The following is a 26,537-nucleotide window of genomic DNA, read 5'->3' as shown; positions in this document are numbered from 1 at the left end:
GTCCCCGGGGCTACAAGTGGCCCGGGAGGAGGGCCATGCGGCCCACCTTCCAAAAATGTAAATAATTTTTAAAAAATTTAAAAAACAAAGGCCGGCCCCGGGGGATGGGGTCCCCGGGGCCTTAAGTGGTCTGAGGAGGGGGGCAACGCAGCCCCCCTCCAAAAGAATATATATATATTTTTTTTAAAACAAAGGCTGGCCCCGGGGGATGGGGTCCCCGGGGCCTTAAGTGGTCTGAGGAGGAGGGCAACACAGCCCCCCTCCAAAAGAATTTATATATTTTTTTTTAAAATGGACATGCCCGGGGGATGGGGTCTCCGGGGCCGATTAAGGCCTCGGAGGGGGGCCACACGGCCCCCCTTCCCATTTAAAAAAAAAAATTAATACATTTGGGGGCATGCCCTGGGGGATGGGGTCCCCAGGGCCAAGAATATTAGGGAAAGAAGGGGGGCCACACAGCCCCCCTTCTTAAAAAAATAAATAAAAAAAGGACCGGCATCGCGACGGAGGCCACGCCCCCTCCTTTGAGGACTCTGCAAACGCGCCCCCTGGCACGTTTGCAGATGGGGAAAGAATTCCGCTTGAATACTGGGGGTCCCTGGGGGCCAACAAGCCCACCAGGAGCCTCCTGTATGCGCCAGGGGGCTGCGTTGCAGAGAGGTGTTCTGAGGCCATGCCCTTTTTTACACCGCTCTGCAACGCAGATCTGTGGCGCTTACTGGAGGTAGATGGTGGGCTAGTTCCACCCCAGGGACCCTCAGGATTCAAGGGGAGTTAATTCCCCAATTTAGCGCCACGGGTTGCGTTTGCACAGTGGTGAAGGGAGGGGACGGGGTCTGAGGTGACGTGTGCAAACACGCCCTATGGCGCATTTTAAGTTGGGGAAATAATTCCCATTCAATACTGAGGGCCCATGGGGGCCAACTAGTCCACCAGGTGCTTCCAGTAAGGGCTACTGCGCTGCGTTGCAGAGAGGTGGTCCAGGCCGTGCCCATTTTTTCTGCAACGCAGCTCTGTGGTGCTAACTAGAGATACCTGATGGGCTAGTTATACCCAAGGGACACTCAGGATTCAAGGGGACTTTATCCTCCAAATTAAAACGGCCACAGCGCGTTGATGCACACATCAGCTCAGCTTCCCCCCTCCCTTCACCAGTGTGCAAACGCGCCCTGTGGCGCGTTTTAAGAGGTAGTTTTAATCCCACTGCCCCATTATATACTAGGGGTTTACAGAGGAGGTCATGCTAATAACAGGGGTACCCCAACACATAGTGCTCCCTAGTGTATGTAGGTGTTTTAACTGTATTCTAAGTGTCTTTTAGCTTAGCACTGACTCTAGGACTGGTTAGTCAGAGTCAGTTACCACCAGTACCCATCTGAAAAAGTTGAGGGTACAGGATGATTTTGCAACAAAGGCCTCTTTCTGCTCTTCTGTTTGTTCTTTCTGCACGTTATCCTTCTTCCTGCACTTTTCTTCGTCTTTGAGGACTTCTGTTGCTTCTTTCTGCATTTCTTTTTCTTCTTTCTGTGTTTTTTCTTCTTTCTTCACATGTCCTGCCTTTGTAGGCATAGTTAGAAACTAGCATTTAAAAAAGCTTTGAAATTCACTTAAAAAACCATAGGTTTCAGTTAAGTTAAAGTTAGAAATTAGTATTTAAAAAACCTTTGAAATTCACTGAAAAAAACATAGGTTTCAGGCACGTTATAGTTAGGAATTAGCATTTAAAAAACCTTAGAAATTCACTGAAAAAACCATGGGTTTCAGGGGCGTTATAGTTAGCTGGACATTTCACTTGTACAAATCCATAGAAATTCCCCCGTTATAGTTAGTTCAGCTAACTATAACTCGCGCGCCCGCAATGCACTGCTGATGACGTCACATATTACATCACTCAAGACATGGTCAATGACGCCCCTGAAACCTATGGTTTTTTCAGTGAATTTCTAAGGTTTTTTAAATACTAATTCCTAACTACAACGTGCCTTAAACCTATGGTTTTGGCAGTGAATATATATATATTCACTGAAAAAACCATAGGTTTCAGGGGTGTTATAGTTAGCTGGACTTTTCACTTGTAAAAAACCATTGAAATTCCCCCGTTATAGTTAGTTCAGCTAACTATAACTCGCGCGCCCGCAATGCACTGCTGATGACGTCACATATTACATCACTCATGACATGGTCAGTGACATCACTCATGACATCACTGATGACATCTCAAATGACATCACTGATGACATCACTGATGACATCATCCAGTGAATGTGTGTTTTTCTGAAAATTAAATATGTTTTATATATGTATATCTCAAGGTCGATGGAAGAATAAATGGGTATATAAGTGTCTAAATGGATGATTTGTTTTTGAAAAATTGATTGTGTAACTGACTGATTAAGTGTATCATAGTGAATACATGGCTTAGTGAGTAATGTTTAAATATGTAAATATCTGTATCAGTCTCTCACTTTGTGTATAAGTGGCTGCATGGGTTGGTGAGTAGCTACATGGGTGTCTATATAGGTTATTAGTTGGTTTTTTGAGTATCAGTCTGAGTGTCTGCATGGTTCGGTGGGGGGTATTACGTAGTGCATAGGTGCATGAATGAGTGACTCACTGTTTGTATGTGTTGAACACAGCATGTGTGCAGGACTGTATGGGTGGATGAGTGTGTGTATGGGTGTGTTAGTGAGTGAATGACTGTCTCAATAGTGTCTTTATGAGTAACTACATATGTTTTAAACTAGTATATGTGACTATTGGTGTATATATGTGAGTATATGTGAGAGTGAGAGATTGAAAGAGTTCCTGTATGAATAAGTATGTGTTTCTATAAGTGATTGTTTAAAAGACTAAGTATGTGTAAGTTTCCGTAGAAGTAAGTATGGTGGTGTGTGTATAACTGTATATGCAAGTAAATGTATGTTTGATTCTTTATTAGCATGAGTGACTATGTGTGTGAGTAACTCTATGGATGAGTGGCATTGTGTAACAGGATGTATAGGTGTATGAGTACATATGATGAGTGAGTACATGTATGAGTGACTGTATAGGACTGTTGGTGAATGAGTGGATGTGGATGTGTATGTGGATCTTAGAATTACTGAAGAGGTTGTTGTAACTGGTATTGGTATGTCCATTGTTTTGAAAATTTTAGTCTCTATTTTTGAATGTGTGTATCAAAGGTTATATTAGGGTGAGAGGAGGTCTGCCACTCTATCACAAGGATGATGTCATCAGTGATGTCATCAGTGATGTCATTTGAGATGTCATCAGTGATGTCATGAGTGATGTCACTGACCATGTCATGAGTGATGTAATATGTGACGTCATCAGCAGTGCATTGCGGGCGCGCGAGTTATAGTTAGCTGAACTAACTATAACGGGGGAATTTCAATGGTTTTTTACAAGTGAAAAGTCCAGCTAACTATAACACCCCTGAAACCTATGGTTTTTTCAGTGAATTTCTGAGGTTTTTTAAATGCTAATTCCTAACTATAACGTGCCTGAAACCTATGGTTTTTTCTGTGAATTTCAAAGGTTTTTTAAATGCTAATTTCTAACTATGCCTACAGAGATAGGACATGTGAAGAAAGAAGAAAAAATGCACAGAAAGAAACAAAAGAAGTGCAGAAAGAAGCAACAGAAGTCCTCAAATACGAAGATAAGTGCAGGAAGAAGGATAACGTGCAGAAAGAACAAAAAGAAGAGCAGAAAGAAGCCTTGTTGCAAAATCATCCTGTACCCTCAACTTTTTCAGACGGATACTGGTGGTAACTGAGTCTGACTAACCAGTCCTAGAGCCAGTGCTATGTTAAAAGACACTTAGCATACAGTGAAAACACCTACATACACTAGGGAACATTATGCGTTGGGGTCCCCCTGTGATTAGCATGACCTCCTCTGTAAGCCCCTAGTATATAATAGGGCATGGAGATTAAAACTACCTCTTAAAACAGGCCACAGGGCGTTTTTGCACACGTTAACTCAGGCCCCGTCCCCTCCATTCACCACTGTGTAAACACGCCCTGTGTCCATTTTTAGTTGGGAGATTAAGTTCATTTGAATCCTGAGGGTCCCTAGGGTCCAACTAGCCCACTAGGTACCTCCAGTAAGTGCCACAGAGCTGCGTTGCAGAGAGGTGTAAAAAGTGGCACGGCCTGGACCACCTCTCTGCAATGCAGCTCAGTGGCGCTTACTGGAAGCACTTGGTGGGCTAGTTAGCCCCCAGGGGCCCTCAGTATTGAAGGGAAATTATATCCCCAATTTAAAACGTGCCATAGTGCGTGTTTGCACACGTCACCTCAGGCCCCGTCCCCTCCCTTCACCACTGTGTAAACGTGCCCTGTGGCTGTTCTAAGTTGAGAGATTAAGTCCCCTTGAATCCTAAGGGTCCCTAGGGTCAAACTAGACCACTAGGTACCTCCAGTAAGCGCCACAGAGCTGCGTTGCAGAGAGGTGTAAAAAGGAGCTTGGCCTCAGAACACCTGGCTGCAGCGCAGCTCCCTGGCGCATACTGGAGATGCCTGTTGGGGGCGCGTTTGCAGAGTGCTGCACGGAGGGGGCATGGCCTCCGCCACGATGCCAGTCTTTTATTTATTTTAGTTTTTTAAGAAGGGGGGCGGTTTGGTTCCCCTTCTTATTCTAATTTATTGGCCCTGATGACCCCATCCCCCAGGGCCAGTCTCCTAATTATATTTTTTTGACCCCAATCCCCAGGGCCGGCCACTGTTTTTTATTATTTTTAAAAAATATATATTTATAGACACACCTAGGACATGCTGGACAAACCGTACGTACCTATCACCATGACGATTTGCGTGATATTCATTAAAAGGCGACTATGCATGCAATGAATCCACGTGGAATGTATTTACACCACTAGTGAAGCTCTGACATGTCTGATGCCCTACCGTGCCTAATCCTGGTAGACACCCTTGTCGTTTATTTATACAAACATGGGTAGCTATTGACGGGCACATTTAATACACATGCACACCAAGCCATTCAAAGGGGATTCGACAAAAATTCGACCAAAACTATGCAAGAAACCCCCCTCACGGTTAATAAAACACACATCCACTGCCGGATGTGTAATACTTTTTATTTTACTCTCTGGAAAGGGGACGAACATCACTTGAGAGTCACAGCGTGCTCCTGACAGAGCCCAATGCTGTGTTACACCCACCATTGCCTGCCGAGTGCCACACACCTCTGTGTTGTATTCCACTAGCTAGTGCATATGCTATGACACTCTCTAGCCCATGTGCACTGTAACACCACCCCGTGAATATGTCATGCCACACTTGTCTTCGCACGGGTTATATTGCCCCATCTAACGTGCCTTTCTCGATGCCTATGTTATAACGCACAGTGCTATGCCATACATATTACAATCTGGGATCCATATCTTTGTCACAGTGCATATGCAACGTTACACTCCCCAGCACATATTTTATATTACAACTTTAGAGACTAGTTAGGTTACACAACACTGCCCTGTGCATATTACACTCCAAGGCGCATATCGCATAGCACGCGCTAGTGCCTGTGCTATCTCGCGCTCTCCAATGAATCTGTCATTGCGCACAATGTATTGCATATTATATTTCACGCCCGGTTCATCTTATATCACACTTTTTGGTGCATAGTTTATACCATACACTATATCTAGTTTTCATTTTCAATCGTGCTCTCAGGACTATGTTCTATATAACACTGTGTTCACCTACCCTTTTCACGGGCATTACATTTTGCGATAGGGGGTGGAGGGTCAGGGGGTGTTTCTGCCAAGTGAGCCCGGAGTCACAGTCACAAACGTCCTCTTCTTCCTGAATAAAAGTGAGATTATGCTGCATACTTGTTCATATTTTAAGTAGTTCGCACAGACACAATGTTTTAAAAACAATAAAGTTCCTAATACCCGCCTTCTCTGAACAGTTAGCTTGCTGCCCCATCCCCTTCCTCCCTATCCTCTGTTGTGTGAATCCATGGACTAGCCTCCTCCCTCCTGCCATGCATGGTCTGATGTGCTGCCACTGCCCTCAATTTAGTATGATGTACCAGTCCACTCCTCCTGCCCTCCATTGCCCAATTCTATGCCCCATCATTGACCTCCTGCTTAAACTTTGTGCTTAGCTTGCTGCCCCTATTCTCCTTCCCCCTGCCCTCCGATGTCTTTGTGCATGCCCCTGCTCCATCCTTTTTGCCCACCATGTCCCATGGACCTGCCACTCCTATCTACTCTGAGTGTTCTGTTGAGCTGCCACTCCCCTCCCACCTGCCTAGCATTGTCAGATGACTGTAACCTGTCCCTGCCACCTCCACCCTGCCTGTCCACATGCCATGCCCCTATCCTCTTCCTCCTGTCCTACATGGTCCATTGTACTGCCACACCCTTCTGCCCTCCCTGGTCTGTTGTGCTGCAACTGCTCCTCCTGCCTGCCCTGTGTGGTCTGTTGTGAGGTCCCTTCCCCTGAACTTTCTTGTCTGTGCACAGGTCCTGACCCTCCCTTCTATCCTCCATCGTCCTTTGTGCATGCCCCTCCATCCTCCTTCTTGCCCATCATAGCCATTGTGCTGCCACTAACCCTCCCACTTGCCATGCATGGTCTTCTGTGCTGCCATGGCCCCTCCCACCTTCCCTGTGTGGTCAGTTAGCTGCCCCTGACCCCCTCCCACCTTCCCTCCATGGTCTGTGTGTATGCCATCACAGTCTCACTGTTGCTCTTCATGGTGTGTCTTGCTTCTAGTGCCCATCCTGCCTTACCTCCATGGCTATCTTGCTGCTCCTGCCCTGCCCCCTTGCCCCCAGCCCTACTCCCTCCCTCCTGGCTTGTCTGTTCCATTGTAATGCCCCTGATCCGTCCCTCCTGCCCTTTATGGTCTGTTATGCTGCAGCTTTCTCTCCTGTCTGTCCATTATGGTCAGCTAGCTACCATTGCCTCTTGCCCCTCTGTTCTCTGTTGTCCATGTGCATGGTCCTGTCCCCTCCCTCTTGCTTTCTATGGATTGTTGTGCTGCACTCCCGTCCTGCATGCCCTGTGTGGTGTATTGTGCTGCTGCAAACCCTGATGCCTGCCCTGCAGGGTCAGTTTGGTGCACCTCTCCATGTCCCTCCTGTCCTCTGTTATCCAAGTCCATGTCCCTATCCCATTTCCTTCCATGATCCAATGTACCATACTTGCGAACATTTTGAACTTGGTAAGAGGGAGATTTTGAAAAAAAACTGGGGTATTGATTTTCCCCTTTGAGTTACATTGAAAAAGAGGATATTGTAGACAGGAGACAGATCAAATAAAGCCCATTTGAGCTTAAAAACATTGGACGTTTCCTGGCTGAATCGGGTCTGTTGGCATGTATGGTTGTACTACCATTGCCTCTTCCTTCTGCCCACAATGGTCTATTACATTGCCACAGCCTTGAAGGAGGGTAGATTTTGTATCACAGGGGGCCCCTGGCCCGTTCTGTCCACACCTGAAGTATGAGACCCTTGTCCTTGCCCTGCCAGCTGCATTTGTAGGCCATATTAAATTGACCAGCGGGTCCTGTGTTGCTATATAATTATCCTGAGACATCCTTACCACTCAGCCAGCATAAAACCCCTGTGTAGGCCCTTCTGTTCAATATGTAGGCCTCTTTGTTAAATTGACCATAGCTCTGCAATTTTAGTGTATAGCAGTCTGAAGGCAGGTCTGCGAGGCCTTCTGATCCAAACTAGTAGCCCCCACCCTACCCGAGTGCTCCGTGCTCGGTATCAAAGTTCAACATCCCCCTGAAGCTGTCGACATACAGTAGGCTGCATCCTGGACTGGTACTTGCTTCCTGGGCAGGTTTCCCGCTTTTAAGGAAGTGGCAACCGCAGAGCGTCAAGTTAGGAGAACTGAGGAGATTTTATACATGAATATATTGAATTCCCGTACAATACCCATTATTTTCTGCTTGCTCTATGGAACTTACGATAAGCGATTGGCCTGAGAGACTGACCTTTTCACCCAGTCCATTGTCAGCATTAAGTGGGTAAATGACGAAATGTCTGGTAAAATCTGCAGACGAAGCTTTTGGGTAGCATACGTAGGTAGATGTAGCGTGCAAAGGAGCCCACAAAATGATATAAAAAGGGAGCACCCACAGATATCGACGGACTACCTCGCCGTCTGTATGTAGGTTAACAGGCAGTGCAGGTTTTCCCCAAGAGCTGGGAGCTCTTGTCTTCCTTTGCTTAAAATGTCTTGCTCTGCTTTGCTTGAAGTATCTTATTCTATTTTACCTATATGAAATGTCATGTTATGTTTAACCATTGTTCTCTTTACTTTTGCATTTAAAAGATTTTGTATTGTAATTGCAGGAATGCCTGCTCTAAGAGTAAACGTGAGTGTTCCAAGGTAACATTTTCCTTGGTGTAACTTGTTTCCCATGATGCATTTATAGATGTGTTTTCTCTCTCTCTCTGTCAGTACATTAATTGAGATACAGAGAATATCATGACAGCTGTATGATTATCTGGATTCTGTATTTTGTACTTTATGTCTCTATTCTGCGGTTTCTTTGAAGTTGCATCTTCTCATTAAACTGCCATTGTATTCTGCCTCCAATTCCATGTCTCATATGTCTGTTTTCTTCATTTTTGGAGCAAGCGTTCCTAGGCACCCCGGCTCAAATTAAGGTGCCCCTTTTGTCCCTGACTCACTCTCCTGCTCAGTTCTGTGGTGGCTCCCGGGGATCTGGGGACCGCCCCTAGCTTCCTTGACCCGTAATAGATCTTCCCTCCAACAGCCTCTCTTGCAAGTCCTGTATTGTTGGTTTGTTGCCCCTGCCCCCCTTTCCACTGCCCTCCATAGTCTGTTGTGCTTCCACGGCCCTTCCTGCCTGCTCAGTGTGGTTAAATTGTTGCCTTTGCACCCTCCTACCTGCCTTCAATTTTCAGAGTCCGTGCCCCTGGCCTCTGCCTCTCAACAGTATCCTAATGAACAACTAGATTGCTAACATTCTATATTTATTACAAAAGTGTGGAATGCCTGACATCATCTTGATGTAATCAAAACTGTAATACCTAGAGCATTTCCTTTAGAAATTACATATATGAGAGGGTCTTATTGGCATCAAAATTATGGTCAGTGCTCTAAAAGACTAAAATAAGGACATATTTTCTGAGTTTTCAAATAGCGACAAAGCACTTTTAAATTATTTGTTATCTTTATGTTTTTTTATCCAGTTGACCACTTGATTAAATGTTGCACTTAGGGGAGAGGATGTGGTGTTACTTCCAGAACTGCAGACTTTGCAACTGGGGAACCAGGTTGAAGTTTCTGCTTCAGCTCGACATTCTGTGATTCTGGTCAAATCACTTAGTCTCCCCATGTCTACAACCAAAATGAATTTGTTCTTGTGTGATGTAACCAATGCTCATGTAAAGCACTCCAATACCTGACAAGTCTGCACTATATAACACTGCAAAAACACAAAATAATAAGTGTTTTGCACACTTCTGTCATTGGGCTATATTTGGGCTACATCTGGGTGATTTTGGGCTACATTTGGGCTCTTTTGTCTCCGGTGGCCATCTTGGGAGATTTATTTGTTATGAAGTTTCCTAATTTCCTCATGTACTGCAGTCTCCTCAGTAGGAAATGCTTTCAGTTTTTTACTTTGATTCCATCATGAAGGTATTCAGATATGTCACACATTTGCCATAAATTCTGAATGTTAGCACTCTATTTGCTCATTAGATCACTGTAGTAAAACTACTGCACCATGGAAGTCTGCTCCTGGTATTAAAAGTGCATGTTTCAGTCTGCATGTCAGAATTTTTTAATGAAATAGAAGAGGATTTGAGAAGTCACTCAAAATGTGCCCTCATTTTCTTTCTTCAGCATTAATCATAATTTCTATGGCAAAATGAACCTCCTCATTGTGTTCATTTTTAAATTAAATGTTTTAAGTGTTACCAGTTTATTCCAATCAAGATGGCTTCAGGTGTGCCATACTTTTGTCATAATGAAGACAGTAAGCGCTCTAGTTGTTTTTAAGAACATTCTGGGACATTCTGTCATTGGGCTATACTTGGGCTACATCTGGGTGATATTTGGGCTACATTTGGGCTCTTTTGTCTCTGGTGGCCATCTTGGGAGACTTATTTGTTATGAAGTTTCCTAATTTCCTCATTTACTGCAGTCTCCTCAGTAGGAAATACTTTCAGTTTTTTACTTTGATTCCATCAAGAAGGCATTCAGATGTGTCACACATTTGCCATAAATTCAGAATGTTAGCACTCTTTTTGCTCATTAGATCACTGTAGTAAAGCTACTGCTCACCAGGGAAAACTGCTGCTGGTATTGAAAGTGCATGTTTCAGTCTGCATGTCAGAATTTTTTAATGAAATAGAAGAGGATTTGAGAAGTCACTCAAAATGTGCCCTAATTTTTCTTTCTGCAGCACTAATCATACTTTTTATGGGAAAATGAACCCCCTCATTTTGTTCCTTTTTAAATTAAATGTTTTAAGAGTTACCACTTTAATCCAAGCAAGATGGCTTCAGGTGTGCCATACGTTTATCATAAGTAGGACTGTTAGCGCTCTAGTAGTTCTTTGGAACACTCTGGGAAGCTGCAGTAGAACACAAAGGAATCAACTGACAGTCTCTGCCCTTGTTGGATGTACATGTTTTACTGAGAATGTCAGACTTCATTCTCACATGACTGAGAAAGATAATGTGAATTTACAGAAAATAAGCTCTCAGTTTAGCCTATAGATCACCTTCCAAACCTCTGTGGTAAAAGCATGAGAAAACATTTTTCTCTCAATCATGATATCCCAGCAGAAGGCTTTTTCACATGGTGAAATCACCTTAGAACATACCACAATTCCTAAAATGAGTATGGTACCATCAACAAATGATTTATAATGTAACTAAAGTATTAAAACCTTCTATTAACTGCAATGCTTTTTAATGAGGTGCTATCATGTATATTGGTCCCAAGATGGCTGCCAACACTTCTTGGATGAAGTGCTGACAGCCAATCAGATCTCAGGATGAGATGTGTGGTTAGGCTCCGCCCACATATATATATGCTTTTAAATGCTATTTTCTCAGGAAATACTGAACAGATTTACACCAGACCTGCAAAAGGCACTTCCTTGACCTTATGGCTACCTCTCTGCCAAATTTCAAGTAATTCTGTTCAGCCGTTCGGGCTGTAGCTGTGTCTAAAGGTCCTATGGAAAAATGCATGGGGAAAAGGCGTTTTGGGACCCCCCTTTTTTCTCGGCCCCTGCTTGACGAATCCCCCCGAGACTTTCAGGGTAGGAGCGGAGCGTAGCGCCCCACCTATTTTGAAAATTTCGCAAGGATTCGTCGACCGGCGCCAAAGTTATTCCAAATAGAATGTTGCGGATTTCCTATGGAAACAGGGTCCTAACTATAACTACCTACTGGCGACCGCCAGTAGGTAATATATATATATATATATACACACATACATATACACACACACACACACATGCATATATATGGATGTACAGGATGGTAAATTGCAAACTACATTGTATAGAAAGCCAACATCAGGGAATACAGTGCTCCATGCAAGGTGTCAACACCCAAGAAGCTTGATAGACAGCATACTATTTGGAGAACTGCTGCGTATCAAACACAATTGTTCAGTATCTGAAACCTATATGAAAGCCAAAGAGGAGGCCTTATGCAGATTCAGATCTAGAGGGTATCCGATGAAGACATTACAAACAGCAGAATACAGGGTGGGTAAACTGGAGAGAAAAAAAACTTTTAAAGAAGAAAGACGGGGGTGAAAACACAGGGAATAGTGTGATGAGATTAATCATAGGTTATTCTACCGACTCAACACACGTTTACAATATTTTGAAAAATAATTGGAAAATTCTCAAAGCAGACCCTGTTTTAGGCACCCCTCTACCTTCTAGATCTGTAGTCACGTACAGGAGAGGTACCTCCCTTAAGGACATGCTGGTGAATAGCCATTTTTCATTGAAACAATTTGAAAAACCTAAGATCACAGGCTTCTACCCCGGTTTAAAATGTAAGGCATGCAAATACAGCACAAAAGTTGAGGAATATAAGGTCCCAGGAGAGAAAAAGAAAATGATAACAAAACTGCTTAATTGCAACTCCAGCTTTGTGGTCTACTGCCTGGTCTGTCCATGTGGACTTAAATATATTGGAAGCACAGTGCATGTGGCCAAAAACAGGGTGTTGGAGCACATGCGCGCTATAGCGAATGCAGACATTACATATCCTGTCGCTTGACATTTTCAGCCAGTACATTAGGGGAACAGAGATATTTTATGCTACTTCTGTTTAGACCAGATCACTTTGAATGAAAGAGGAGGAGACAGAGCTCGGAAATTATGCCAGCTGGAATCAAAGTACATACAGCTGGCATCAAAGTACATAATAGCAATGCAGACCCTAGCACCAAAAGGATTAAACAGCGATGAAGAGATGTGGGTACACATAGGATGGAGTAGAGACCCTGGGAGAATGCTCCCGAATTACATAGAGAGGTGATACATTGCCCATTCAGGGCGCAATTAGCTACAAGAAATTTGGAATTACTTAAATGTTTATATCGATAAACATAAAAAATAAGGAATGAATTGAATATGGAATGCCACTATTACTAATTATGAAGTTTAGGAGACACAGTTGGGCTTCATTTGAACTGCCAAAGATCCATTTCAATAAACATTAAATCAATTAATAAATTGAAAAAGGAATGACATGAATACAGTAGTTTAGCGAAATGTTTTTGCATTTTTTTGTGAAGATTTTATTTTGAAAGCAAAGAATCATCCATCTTGCTTTCAAGCTTCTGCAAGTATTTGCATCTAATCAGAGAGCATTGTGGGAGCAGTATACATAGCCTCATATTGCTAAACATTAAAATGTGTGTACACATTTTTTTACCGGAACCACTGTCAGTAGAGCAGTCTGAGCTTACATTATTTACTTAGAGCGCTCAGCCTAATAATAAAGGCTTCACATAAATGAACCCTATATACAAGTTTGAACAGCATTACAACATGGACACAAATCTTACCTTAACTGTAGGCAATGCCTTTCCTTAATCTGTAATGTGGTACTGTAAACTGGCAGCCAAAGGGTTTGTGCTGTAGGGGGTTCGACCTACTTGCCCCTAGGACAAAATATACATGAAAACGTGTTGCCCTTGACCCCAAACAATATGTTCTGGGCTTCGGGCAATAGGAATTCCGTATCCCTGCGTAATTGTTGTCTCATGGTTCCTTGGTGGCATAAGGCTTTATATTTTACACCTTATATCTGGCTATGTGAAAAAAGGGTTGAAGTCTGTAGGCTGCGCAAAGGGAATATTGGCAAGTTAAGAGATGTTTTATTTTTGTACATGCAGATGATTCTTTATCTTTTTCTCGTGCCACAGCCATGACAATTAGACCTCAAAATGGGCGGATTGTGAACTGTCAATTTATACTTCTATGTTTGTTATTTTTCTTTCGAATTTGAGTGTGCAAACCACTTGGGCCAGATGCCTAAAAATGTAAAATGCCTTGTGGAGTGGTAAGAGTAATGGGTTACATTATTTCTTGCTAGTTAGCACCAGGACACACTTATAGGATAAGAACCAAGCTTTATATACTTCATCATCATCATCCTCAGCAGCAGCAGCAGAAGAAGATGAAATAAAAATATGGCATAAGGGAAATACAAGGATCATATGGTTTGCCAATAAGAGTTTTATTCACCTTGTGTTGAAAATCCTGCATTTAAGTTCTAATGCATGGGAATCAGGCCGACTTCCAGACACAATCAGAGAAGCTCTCTCTACCTACACCGCACCAAGTCCTAAAGACCACTGTCACTCCTAAACTCAGACTTCAAAATACTTACCAAGATACTGGCCAACAGATTCTTTCAATTTCTCACTACATTAGTACCCAAAGATCAAAACATGTTTATTTTGGGGAGCAGTATGTTGCTGAAAATCTAATACCTCTTCAGGGTACTGTAGTAGACACCACATGACCTTCATGATGCCCTGGTGTTTTACGTACAACACACCAAGATCAACCTACCAATTTGCCGTACTGCGCAATATGGGACTGAGAGCAGATTTCATAAAACCGGTTACCCTGTTAAACACCGGTCCAAAGGCCAAACTAGTACTATAAAATCCACATAAAAAAGTATTATGCAGTGCCAGATAAGGATGACCTCTGCACTCGATGCTATGTATACTGGTGACAGAACCCCTAGGCATCAAATAGCAGGGAGCACATGTTGTATCCCTGTTGCATCAATCTTACACCTTTATTTATTTCGGCATATGCATATACCACTCGGATGATGAGTCACTCGCACGGAACATGGGAAGAACAATGCATAATGTTATGGAAGTCACTACCCTTTTCCAAAAAAGCCAGACTAGCCTTTCCTAAAATGGTGATGCTTCCAAGAGTATTGCACCTCTTTGTTAACTTACCAATAAGGATCCTGCACTGCCTTTTGAAGAAATTGAAGTCCATTTTGGTGGACTTCATATGAAGATCACACAAGATGTGCCAGGGGTGGCGTTAAAGAAAGGGTGCGATTTGAGCAGTGCATGAGCTGGAACTATAAAAAGGAGGACTGAGCAAAGATTGTAGTTATCAAGATCTACATATTACTCCAGTGAATAGTTTATTTTGGGTATCTGAGAAAAGCTGAATGATAGTTATGCCATTAGCACACACCATTATGATCCACCAGGAGTAACAGCCTCTCACGTTATTTTGTCTGAAATTGTATTTTTGCATGAACCAGTACAATTGTGACACAAAGTGGTGCTCTATTTACAGAACAACACAATTCTGCATTTTACAGCCTAGAAACTGTTGGGGTGGGGTTCAACCTTTAATGTGGAAAGTGAAAATATTTTAATCTTTCCAATCTTCTTTTACAGCACCTTCACTTTACAGTGAGAAAGGAGAATCGGGTGAGGCTTACTGACATGCTGAACTGACACAATCCAACTAAGTTAATTGACTTAAAGTACTACTACACCCATAGCAATAAGAGAGCTGTATGAGGCAATGCTAAAGACAGACTTAGTGCCCTGACGCAAGTTTGATACCAACTGCCAGTGTGCCCTTTGGGGACCAAAGCGAGGGGACTTGAAGTCAATTCTAAATACATCAAATGGGGATTAAATTAAGAGAGCCTTTTGCTAAAGCTGCAATGTGGTTAGTATTTTCAGGAGATTTTAAGGAAATACTATTTTAAAAACAATTATGGTAAGCGACAGCTGTGCAATAGTCTCTGCTATTAAACTTTTTGGAGCTCTAAATTCTTTTTTAGCCTGTGTTGCCCACCCACCCCCCTGCCCCAACATATAAAGTCAAAAAAAGACAGACACTGGTTTTTTATTATACTGCACGTCACCATGATTCATTTTCCAAATAACCCAGCAGAACATGAAGAAACTGCTCATTTATCGCGAAAATAATTTAATGGTGTGAGAAAAATGACAATTTCCTAATTTCTCATCAGAGATTAGGGTTTCATTTGAATGTGTTTTGCTGCAACACTAACAAAACACTGAAAAAAACGCAATTCACATTTTCAGGCACCCTTTCAATGACAACAAGAGAAACAGTACCTGGAAGGGTGGTAACTAGCTGTTCTCTTATGAAGTCATCTACTTCCTCTGGTTTTAGGTGATACTGTCCATCTGGTTTTGCTTTGCGGGTTGCCATTCTGGCCAGTAAAATATTGGAGCCTAGAACAACAAAGTACATTTTTTTCCCATAAGATATAACACGATCACTTTTTGCGAGAGCACCACAGACGGATCATGCTTATAACAGTTATATTATGATTCATACTGCATTTCAAATGTTTCATTTACATTCACAATTAAACTGCATAAAACATTACTAGGCACAAACAAATAGAATAAAATCACACAACTGCCAAACATTATTCTACTTATTACACAATAAATATTAGTCTGGACATCCAATACAGCACACTGACAGTTATTAAATAAATTGCATTAACATCTGAAATATACGACTTGCAGCATTTCACAATTGTGAAGTGCCAAGAGAAGTAAAACAAGTAATTATGTGGGAAAATATGAGAATTCAAATGTTTCAGCTAAAACTATGGCTATGAGATGAGTCAAAGATTCTGTGGGAAAGAATTCCAGAGGGAATATTTCAGTATAGAAAGTCTGGACTGCATCATAAATTTCTGGTTGGTTAGTAACAATAAACTGAAATGAAATGTAAGGCTCAGAACAAAAGGGAGCACATGAACATGGGGTAAGGAGGGATACACCCAAAATACTGGATCATAAAGTTGGTTGCTCATAAGCAAGAAGACTACTCACAGGACTCAGGCAAATTAAGTTGGTGGCAAAACTTTCAAGAGTTTCTTTCTGACCTCACCAACAGCTGTATAAACAAGCATTTGCAATGCAATAGGTCTCGCAGTTACACGAGTTAAAGCTATTGGCATTGTAAATGACAATGCCAATAGGCATTGTTATTTGCAATGTCAATAGCTCAAACTCGCGTAAATGCGAGACCTAATGCATTGCAAATGCTTGTTTCTTTTTCTGTCACCTTAGTACATCAGATTATATCAGTGCATTGAGAAGTATTTTTGAAAAGTGATAAATTACAAACATGACTTTAGAAACATTCATGGTTCCACCCACCCTGACAGCAATGCCAGTCGTGAACTAAGAGGCAAGTCGGTTATGTGCGCCTTTTGGGCAGTCTGGGTTGCTATTATACAGAAACAACATTATGGTTTAGTAAATCAAACACAGAATGTTTTGCACAGAACAAGTCCTGAGGTCTAGTATTTGGAGGTCCTTTTATATGTGATAATAAAGTAAAAGGAGGGAAAATTAAATATAAAAAATTGCCTAGGATCACACTGTTTAATCAGGTGGGGAAACTGGGATTGATACAGATTTTCTGGTTTAACATTGTGCAATTCAGCCACTAGAAATACATGCTTCGCCTCACATACACCCACCTTATCTCTCCCTGCCCCCTCGACAGCCACCCTGTTGGCTTCAATGTGGCCCTCGGTCAGGTCATAGACCAAACTTTTTGACCCCTGGGAAAATGTTTGCGAATACTCATGTTTTGGAACATGTTACCTCTTGTCAGTAGATGAAGAGTCCATCGTTTTTAAATAGATTCATTTGGCGAATGGTGCATGGTTTATAAACAAAAGTAGGTACCAATAAAAACTTACTAAACTCTGCAAGCCATATTGGAAGTTTCGATACACGTTCTTGCACATCACGAACACTTTGAGTTGTATTTAGAAGATGTTTTATTGTGCACAGATCCTTATCTGGTTAGACAGCAGGACGCATCACGTGTCTGTTGGCACTGTCTTGTAATTTGCACTTTCCATTCATAAAGCATGTGACGAAGGGCGCCGGGGTTACATCGTGACACCCCTGGAGGCGACAATAAAGGGATGCGAACAAAACGCGCGGCGGACCCTTTAAGAAGAAAAAGGCGGGTCCAGCAAAAAGGAAGCCGGGCACATTCTTATCGCCGAAGCCCCTGGACCAAAAGCTAAAGTAAAAGAGGACCGTGAAAAAAAAGAGAAATTCTCGTCGTTGAAACCCCCTCGTCGCCGAAGGTCTGAGAGGTGTTGTTGTCCTTCTCGTTCTTACTTCACCGGGGAGACTAGGTCGTTCTTTGTGAGCCGCTGAAAACTCGCCGACGGGCTGAAAAGGGGAAGTTAGAAGGGACGGGGCTTTTGCTGGATGGGAAGAAGACAGACGTTGAGGACGAAAGTGCGCCACAGACAGCCCCGGCGCCCGGCCAGAGGGGCGCGAGAGCACCCAGCGCGAGCTCAGGAGGGCACAGGTGAGCGCGCGCGCCCCCCCGTCAAGCGGCAGCGGGTGTGCGGAGGTAGCGCGAGGGCCCCTGCGGGTGAGGAGAAGGAGGGCGCGCGCGCGCCAGAGACCATGATCCGGCGCTGGTGGCGGCCGGGGTCGAGGCTTGAGACGCAGTGGCCCCGGCTGCAGCCAAGGGGGCAGAGCTCGGTGCAGCCCGCGTGGAGGCGAGAAGTTGTGTGTTGAGCCATGGGAAATTGAAACAAGTGTCTTGTGATGAAATCGTTCACAAGTGGCGAGCCTGGGCCCCGGAGGCGAGAGGAGTTCAGCACATCTTCAGTTTCATTAATGCGTCACTCGCAGTATTAGATAGAGACGTGTTAAAAGTGGGAGCACGCAAGATCGCTTTGAATTGTGTTGAGCAAAAGGGTTACATTTTAAAATGTTTGCAGGAGCTTATTCTAAAAGCAAAGTACTTTAATAGGTAACAGGCCAAAAACAGGGAGGCTGGTGAGGACGAAAGTGAAACTGAATACTGGCTTGCTGAGGGAAGGGAGACAGGAGATGTGCACGCCACGTGGCTGTAGGCGCGTACACCAACTCAAATCCGCCGAGACCATGCGCGTGCCCATCTCCTGTCCCACTTCCGAGGCAAGTCAGCAACAATAGATCTCGCTGGCGACAGCGCTTCGCGCTGCGTTCGCCAGGCAAGACCTAAAAAGCAGTATCAGTGGATATTCAATCATAGTACAGATTCAACATCAAGAACATGGTTTTCTTGATTTAACCCAGTCCATCCAAAGGCATATTTATCAGCAGATGGCTCTGAACTTTGTAATTGTATATAACACTTTCTACCATCGACTAGTTGTTGAACCACTTTTCGGGGAGTAGCACGCTACTCCGGAACCCAAAGTGGATTAGTGATAGATTAAGATAGGGGAATCTAAGCTGTTATTCGAGCGGTGGACATGTGAGTTGGAGTGGAGGGTTAGAGGAAGGAAGACTCTAGAAAGTGGTATTTGGGAGATCATTGTAGTAAAGAACAAGTTACTTATCTCGGTAATGGTATATCTTTAAGAGACATATATTAGTTATAGATTCCTAATCTTAGAATTACCCCCAGGCGTCAGACTGGATCTGGAGAATTCTTTCTCAGCAGTACCCCTGCGCGTCGCTAGATGGCTTCGGTTGACTCCACGTTGGTTGTTGTGATCACCGGGGTGATGTCGCGGTATCTACTTAGATGCCACCCCTGAGCGCAGATGTCATTACTTTTACATGACATTCCAAGCCAGAAGCGCAGAGCCATGCAAGACACTGATCACTGGTGCACAAAACTAGGGACCTGAAAGGGAGTCCCTTACTCTAGAAGTAAGTTTGCAGAGCGGGGAGGATGGGTGGGGCAATAAGGAATCTAAAACGAACTTATGTCTCTTACAGATATATCGTCACCAAAGGTAAGTAACTTGTTCTGAAAGAGACTATTAGCTATAGATCCCTTACCTTAGAATAGATACCCCAGCAAGACCAACCCCGGAGGTGGGTCTGCAAACTAAGTTCACACCAGAAAGTCCTGGAGAACTGAACGGCCAAAGAAGCCGTCTCTCCGGACTTGACTAGGCACTAATGTTTAGTGAACATGTGCAGTGATGCCCACGTGGCTGCCTGGCAGATGTCATGGAGGGGGACTCCACGTCCCAAAGCAGTGGTGGCATGCCGTCACATTGGTGGAATAGGCGCGCAGTCCTACCGGAGGTTCCTTTTTAACCAAGGAATAACAAAACTTAATGACAAGGACGACGCACCAGGAGATGGTCCGTTTTTGCATGACCCGACCTTTCTTGGCACCCACACAGCCAACAAAGAGTTGATCGTCCACCCGGAATTATTTTGTGCGATCTAGATAAAAGGATAATGCACGTTTTGGATCCAGACGGTGGAGTCTTATCTCCTCCTTGGAAGGAAGCAGGGGCAGGAAGAATGTGGGCAAAGTGATGGTCTGTCCTATGTGGAAAGAGGTAACCACTTTGGGCAGAAAAGAAGGCCTAGTTCGAAGGATAACCTTGTCCGGATGGACAGAAAGGAATGGAGGTTTAGAAGATAGTGCCTGAAGCTCACACCCCCTGTGAGCAGAGGTGATGGCAACCAGAAAAACAGTTTTTAAAGTCAAGAGTCTGAGAGGACAATTATGTGGTTGCTCGAAACAAGCGCACATAAGGTAAGTTAAGACAAGATTCAAGTGCCACTGGGGCATTATCAAAGGAATACGAGGAAAGAGGTGAGATAATGCAGATAAGAAACCTATTTACAATAGGGGGCTTGAAAAGAGAAGGCTGATCGGGAAGGCAAAGAAAGGCCGAAAGATAGCCTTTTAGGGTGCCCAGAGCAGAGCCCTGTTGCGCAAAAGAAAGTGTGAAGAGGCGAACCTCAGAAAGGGGATCCACAGCCTTTGCTGCGCACCATGCCACAACTTTGTTCCATCTACAGGCGTATACTGTTTTAGTTGAGGGACGCCTGGCTGCCAAGATAACATTCGGGGAGGAGGTCGAAAGCCGTCAACTGTTGCCGTTCAATCTCCACGCAAGGAGGTGGAGGCTGGACAGGTTTGGGTGTAGGACCGTCCCCTGCTGCTGTGACAGAAGTCTGATCGGAGGATCGATGGCCATGTTTAAGAGCTCGGGATACCAGACACTTCGTGCCCAGTCCGGAGCCACAAGAATGACTTCGGCCCGGTCGCGCTTGATCTTGTTCAGCTCTCTGGGCAGAAGTGGTAAAGGCGGAGAGGCGTATAGAAGACCGCAATTACACTCGTGACGAAAAGCGACGTCAAGCGAGTGCCGCCATGGAAATGCCAACGCGCAGAACTGCTGACATTGCACATTCTCTTTGGTGGCGAACAGATCTAACCAAGGTTCTTCCCACTGCTGAAAGAGACCTTGCACAACCTCTGAGTGAAGACGCCATTCGTGATCCATGATGCACCGGTGGCTGAATTCGTCCGCCCAGGCGTTCAGGGAACCTGCCGGGTGTTGAACCACCAGGGACATGCCCCGATGTTCCAGCCATGTCCAAAGATGGGGAGCCTCCTAACATAGGGTCCATGACCCCACACGGTCCTGTTTGTTGCAGGACCACATGGTGGTGGTGTTGTCTGTGAACATCTGCACTACTCTTCCTATGACAGAAGGAAGGAATGCCTTCAGTGCAAGACGAATCGCCCGGAGCTCCAGAAGGTTGATGTGGAGCCCGGACTCCGCCGAAGACCAGAGGCCTCTGATCTCCACATCTCCCATGTGGCCGCCCCATCCCAGTAGTGACGCATCTGTTACCACTGTGAATTCTACTTAGAGAAGGGAGAGGGATCTGCCGTTGACCCAATCCTGGTCTGTTTGCCACCAATGCAACTGGTGTGCAGTGCCCTCCGAGATCTGGACGCAATCAGCCGACTGGAACTTCAGGTCCCATTGCACAGCCCACATATGTCACCTGGCATGATCCACCAGCAGGATGCAGGAGGCCATGAGGCCCAGCAGCCTCAGGGTCATTCACACCAAAATTCGGACACGCTGCTTGGGAGGATAGGCCCGAAACTGTGCTGTGTCCAGAACCGCTCCGATGAAAAGGAGTTTTTGAGAGGGAGTCAGGTGTGACTTCGGCAGGTTGAGTGTGAACCCCGGCGAATGCAGGAGGTCAGCCGTAGTCTGGAGGTGGGAGAGGACAGTCTGGGCCGAGCCCGCCTTCAACAGCCAGTCATCGAGATAGGGAAGACTGGAACCCCTGATCTTTGCAAATGAGCTGCGACCACCACCACCACTTTCGTGAACGCCAGAGGGGCACTGGTAAGGCCAAAGTGGAGCACGGTAAAATGAAAATGCTCGTGGGCTATTGTGAACCGCAGGTAGAGCCGGTGGGCAGGCAAGACGTAGATGTGAAAATAAACTAAGGGGATCAACAGAAGCCTCCAAACCATCATCGCAGCTGAGGGCTGTTGCTCCGCAGTGAACCCTATTTTTATCCTCCAGAAGAGCGCTCCGCCACTCACTCTGTTAACAAACATCGATTCAGTACCCGGAAAGCAGGCTGATCCCCCAGAAATGAACGCTGTCCTTCTCCGATCTACCATCACGGAGATAGCTTGACTTCTCCTGGACTCGGTGTCCCGAGTTATCCGAGCAACGGAGCGCAGCACCTTCGCTTTTAAGTGAGCTGCGGCTCACATAGTATCTACAGAATGGAGGGCACTCTGGGAATCCTTCCTGTATGTTGGGGGACGCTCACAACGTGGAGTGAAGTTCACACCGATCCCCTGACGATCCCGCCCGCCATTTTGTTTCACCCACCTCGAGAGGGAAGACGGTCTGCTGGGGCATCAAAAACATCACCGGGAGCATTGGAATCCAGACTGTGAGCCCGGGAGGCTGGGGTGCCTGTCCATGTCCTCTCTAAGACATTTTGGACAAAATGTATTTACTCGAGTGAGACGCCTCTTGTGTATCGCGCCCGACTCCAAAATGGCGCCAGCATTTCAATCGTCGGGAGGGGCCAAAACAACTCCCTAGGGTGTCCCCCGCCGTTTCCAGCTACAGCGTAAAGGCCACAACATTGAGCTGGATCCGCAACTACTGTTCTGACCTTGAGGGAGCCAGAGGCGCCCTGCCCGACTCACCAATGGCGTCTGTCTCTCCCGCTGGCGGTTATTTCTTTTCATCACACGCTCACCATTGAAGACTGGCGGTCCTTGGCTCTATCCTCATGCTGAGCCACTGCTTAACTTACACCCCCTGCCCTCTGGGTTATAGAGATTTTTGGTGACCATTGGAATTCGAACTTCAAGAACTCATCCCCCCTTTACCTGACCTCATGATGGCCACCACAGTGGGACCCTCCTTGGTGTTCTATCTCAGTCATCACCCTAGCCTGTTCTTGCACTCCCACCAGGACATTTACTCTAGGTACCCTCCCTCGACTGTTGAGACCTAGCTATTCTGACTGATGCCCGGTGGAGCTACCCTGATAGCTTTTGGGGAGATGGGCTGTGGATTCCCTCTTTGGCAGTCTCCTACCCAGCCGGTCTTTGGGCCGACACTCCTGCGTCTCTCCTGACCTTATCTCCCTCCTCCCCACTCATACTACCCCTACCCCTTTCCACTCTACTTATCTCCTTTCCTGGCCTTTGCCCTCACCCAATTAGTTCTGAGTTCCCATCCTGTTTCACATCTGGACATTCTTCTGTAATTTCTCCCTCGTCTGTTGAGACCTAGCTATCTGACCGATGCCCGATGGAGCTACCTTGAGAGCTAAAGGGGAGACTGGCTGTGGATTCCCTCCTCGGCCATCACCTACCCAGTCGATCATTGGGCAGACGTTCCCTTCGTCTCTCATACCGTCTACCCCCTCTTCCTCTACCTTCTCACTCCCCCTCTCCCCCTATCTGCTCTATTTGTCTCCCCTTCTCGCTCTTTAATGTGTATGTAACGTGTAATTATTATCATTGTTGTAACATTGTTGAACCTTATGTAAAGCGCTCTGATACCTACGGGTCTAGCCAGCGCTATATAAAACGCATTAAAGTACAAGATACTTACCTTCGGTAACAATGTATCTGGTAGAGACGATTCTAGCCACAGATTCCTTAACGTAGAATTATCCCCAGGAGCGAGACTGGACCCGGAAAACTTTCTTGCCCACCATCTCTGAGCACCGGGGGGCGGCACCATGCGACTCCGCCCGACGTCCTCGGCGGGCGTGATGTCAGCGAGGTCACATAAGCCCCACCTCAGCGCGCGGACGTCAGTTTGCTTCGGAGAACTTTTCCCATGCCACAACGTGGAGCCATCACAACAAAACTGAGGAGAGCATGGGAACAGTGTGCGAAAAAACTAGAGAAACAAAAGGTAAGAAAACATCACCAGGTGGCACCAAGGCACCAGAAGGCGACAACAGTAGGCCAGAGCAGGAAAGGAGCAGAGCACCACTCTGAGGAACAACTGTGCAAATCAAGGCGAAAGCACCAGGTGGCAGTAAAGCACCAGAAGGCCAGAGCAGCGAAGCCATAGCAAGAAAAGCGCAAAGCACCACTCCGTGGAACCACCTTGCAAGCCGAGGAGAGAGCTATCCTGGAGGCACAAGCATGTGAAAGCGCCGCGACAGAAAGAGAGAGAGAGAGAGAAAGAGAGTCTGCAACCACAAAGGCAAGGGCCACAAGCACGGAACAGAGGAGCAACAGCAATCCATTCCCAGATTACACTGCCAACGGTGGCCATACCTCCTGAAAGGAGTAGGAGGTCAAAGGACAGGTAAACCATCCGCAGACTACACTGCCAAGGAGGGCCATAACCCCTGAAAGGAGTAGGGAGGTCAAAGGACAGGGAAAAGAAACCAGAACGAAGAAGACCGGGTGGGGATCAGAAACTCTTAACAGAGGGAAAGAGCAAAAGTAGGCCCTCACGCTGGAGAGAAACCAGCTGGAGGGATGCCTGACCGGAAGAAAACGAAGAGGACACCCACAGAAGACAAACCACCCAGAGGGAGGCGACTGCAGAAACCCAAGCAGAGGGTCCTCGCAGAACGGGGAGGAAGGGCAGGTCATGAAGGAATATGCGGCTAGAACCGTCTCTGCCAGATACATCGTTACCGAAGGTAAGTAACTTGTACATCTGATAGAGACTACTAGCCGCAGATTCCTTAACGTAGAATAGATACCCTAGCCATACCCAGAAGGGAGGAGGGCCTGCAAGAGAGCCTCCCCACCAGGAGAGACACAGAGCCCCAGCAGGGGACATGTCACAGGGACAAGAAGGGAAAGGCCAGGATAACCTAAGCCCAACTACGCAACACCCCGCAGGGGCAGACAGCGCCCGAAAGCCCCAAGGAACACAAGGACCACCTCAAACCGTAGGGAGAAGAGGAAGAACCGGAGGCAGGGCCCATTGTAAGAAACACAGACACAGTGACAGAAAAAGCTGAACACCCTTGGCAGCAAGCAGCGGACAAGGCAGGAACGGCTCCACCGCCAAGCACAGACGGAACGAAAGGCACAGTTGCGTAAAGCCCCAGCGGAACCAGAGGCAGGGGCACAAGGGAATACATCAAGGGCCACAACGGTGGATTAGAACAAACAGACCTGCACGGAATGGCGCACCCAGCAGCAGGCAACACCACGGAATGGCGCACCCAGGACAAGCCAGACGCCAGGACACACCCCAATAGAGGTGCCGGTCCAGAAACACACACACACTGACCCACGAAGAAGTGGAACCAGGAAGAAAAGAAGGGGGGGAGAGAGAGAGGGGAGAGAGAGAGAGGGGAGAGAGAGAGAGGGGAGAGAGAGAGAGAGAGGGGAGAGAGAGAGAGAGAGGGGAGAGAGAGAGAGAGGGGAGAGAGAGAGAGAGGGGAGAGGGGAGAGAGGAGAGAGAGGAGAGAGGGAGAGAGGGAGAGAGAGAGAGAGGGAGAGAGAGAGAGAGGGAGAGAGAGAGAGAGAGGGAGAGAGAGGGAGAGAGGGGAGAGAGAGAGAGAGGAGAGAGAGGAGAGAGAGGAGAGAGAGGAGAGAGAGGAGAGAGGAGAGAGAGGGGAGAGGAGAGAGAGGGGAGAGAGAGAGAGAGAGGGGAGAGAGAGAGAGAGAGGGAGAGAGAGAGGGGAGAGAGAGAGAGAGAGGGGAGAGAGGAGAGAGGGAGAGAGGGAGAGAGAGAGAGAGGGAGAGAGGGAAGAGAGGGAGAGAGAGGGGAGAGAGGGAGAGAGAGGGGAGAGAGGGAGAGAGAGGGGAGAGAGGGAGAGAGAGGGGGGAGAGAGAGAGAGGAGAGGAGAGGGGAGAGAGGAGAGAGAGGAGAGAGAGGAGAGAGAGGAGAGAGAGGAGAGAGAGGAGAGAGGAGAGAGAGAGGGAGAGGGAGAGGGAGAGGGAGAGGGAGAGGGAGAGGGAGAGGGAGAGGGAGAGGGAGAGGGAGAGGGAGAGGGAGAGGGAGAGGGAGAGAGGGGAGAGGAGAGAGAGAGAGAGAGAGAGAGAGAGAGAGAGAGAGAGAGAGAGAGAGAGAGAGAGAGAGAGAGTGAGTGAGTGAGTGAGTGACGGACCAAGCCGTCCACCGAACACAGAAGCCAAGGAAAACCAGTCCCTCCGGAACAGCAGACAGAGGACCAAGCTGAAACACCGGACAGAAGTGCGGAACCGCCACAACACGATGCCACAGACAGCAGGCCAGACTGGCCTAGCGACGTAGTGAACAAGGAGAAGGACGGACCTGGCGCAACGCAAGCTGCTGCAAGACAACCGGCAAGCAGATCGCACCTACGACATACTGTGACACCACGGAGAGCAAGGAGTCCGAAAAGGGCGACCACACCTCCCCAGCACATTACAGAGGTATGTAATAGCTACAATTACCCCACATAGGGTATGTAACGTTCCAAGAAACATGGGAACACCTCTTAGGAAAAAAAAATTCCGCAGCAGAGGACAAACAGAAAGACATGCAGAGAAAACCGCAGACGGCTTGCCAATCAGCCAATAAAGAAGACACAGAAGGCCTAATCTCAGGACCTACATGGGCTTACCAACAGCCAAAATCACAAGTCAAAAAAGGGCCGGACCAGCAGCCAACAGCACCAAAGGGCCAACGAAAGGACCCTAAAGGCACACCAACCACATAGAACACACAACTGGAGCTACTCGTTACTAGGCCCCAG

The 26,537-nt window shown here is 46.2% G+C and overlaps 1 protein-coding gene across 4 annotated transcripts in view; it reads right to left on the bottom strand.

The window, feature by feature from the left end:
• REV1 (REV1 DNA directed polymerase) overlaps positions 1 to 26,537 on the bottom strand; it is a 489,784-nt gene that overhangs the window by 225,580 nt on the left and 237,667 nt on the right. For all 4 annotated transcript variants that reach the window (XM_085622772.1, XM_085622774.1, XM_085622773.1 and 1 more), the window contains one exon: positions 15,645 to 15,764. In XM_085622772.1, the coding sequence (XP_085478898.1) occupies positions 15,645 to 15,764 (120 nt within the window). The remainder of the gene's footprint in view (positions 1 to 15,644; positions 15,765 to 26,537) is intronic.

Source organism: Triturus cristatus, chromosome 8, assembly GCF_964204655.1.
Source record: "Triturus cristatus chromosome 8, aTriCri1.1, whole genome shotgun sequence".
In the NCBI taxonomy this organism is placed as follows: Eukaryota; Metazoa; Chordata; class Amphibia; order Caudata; family Salamandridae; genus Triturus; species Triturus cristatus.
Note: the sequence above shows the minus strand (reverse complement) of the source record. Positions and strands in the feature narration are given on the sequence as shown.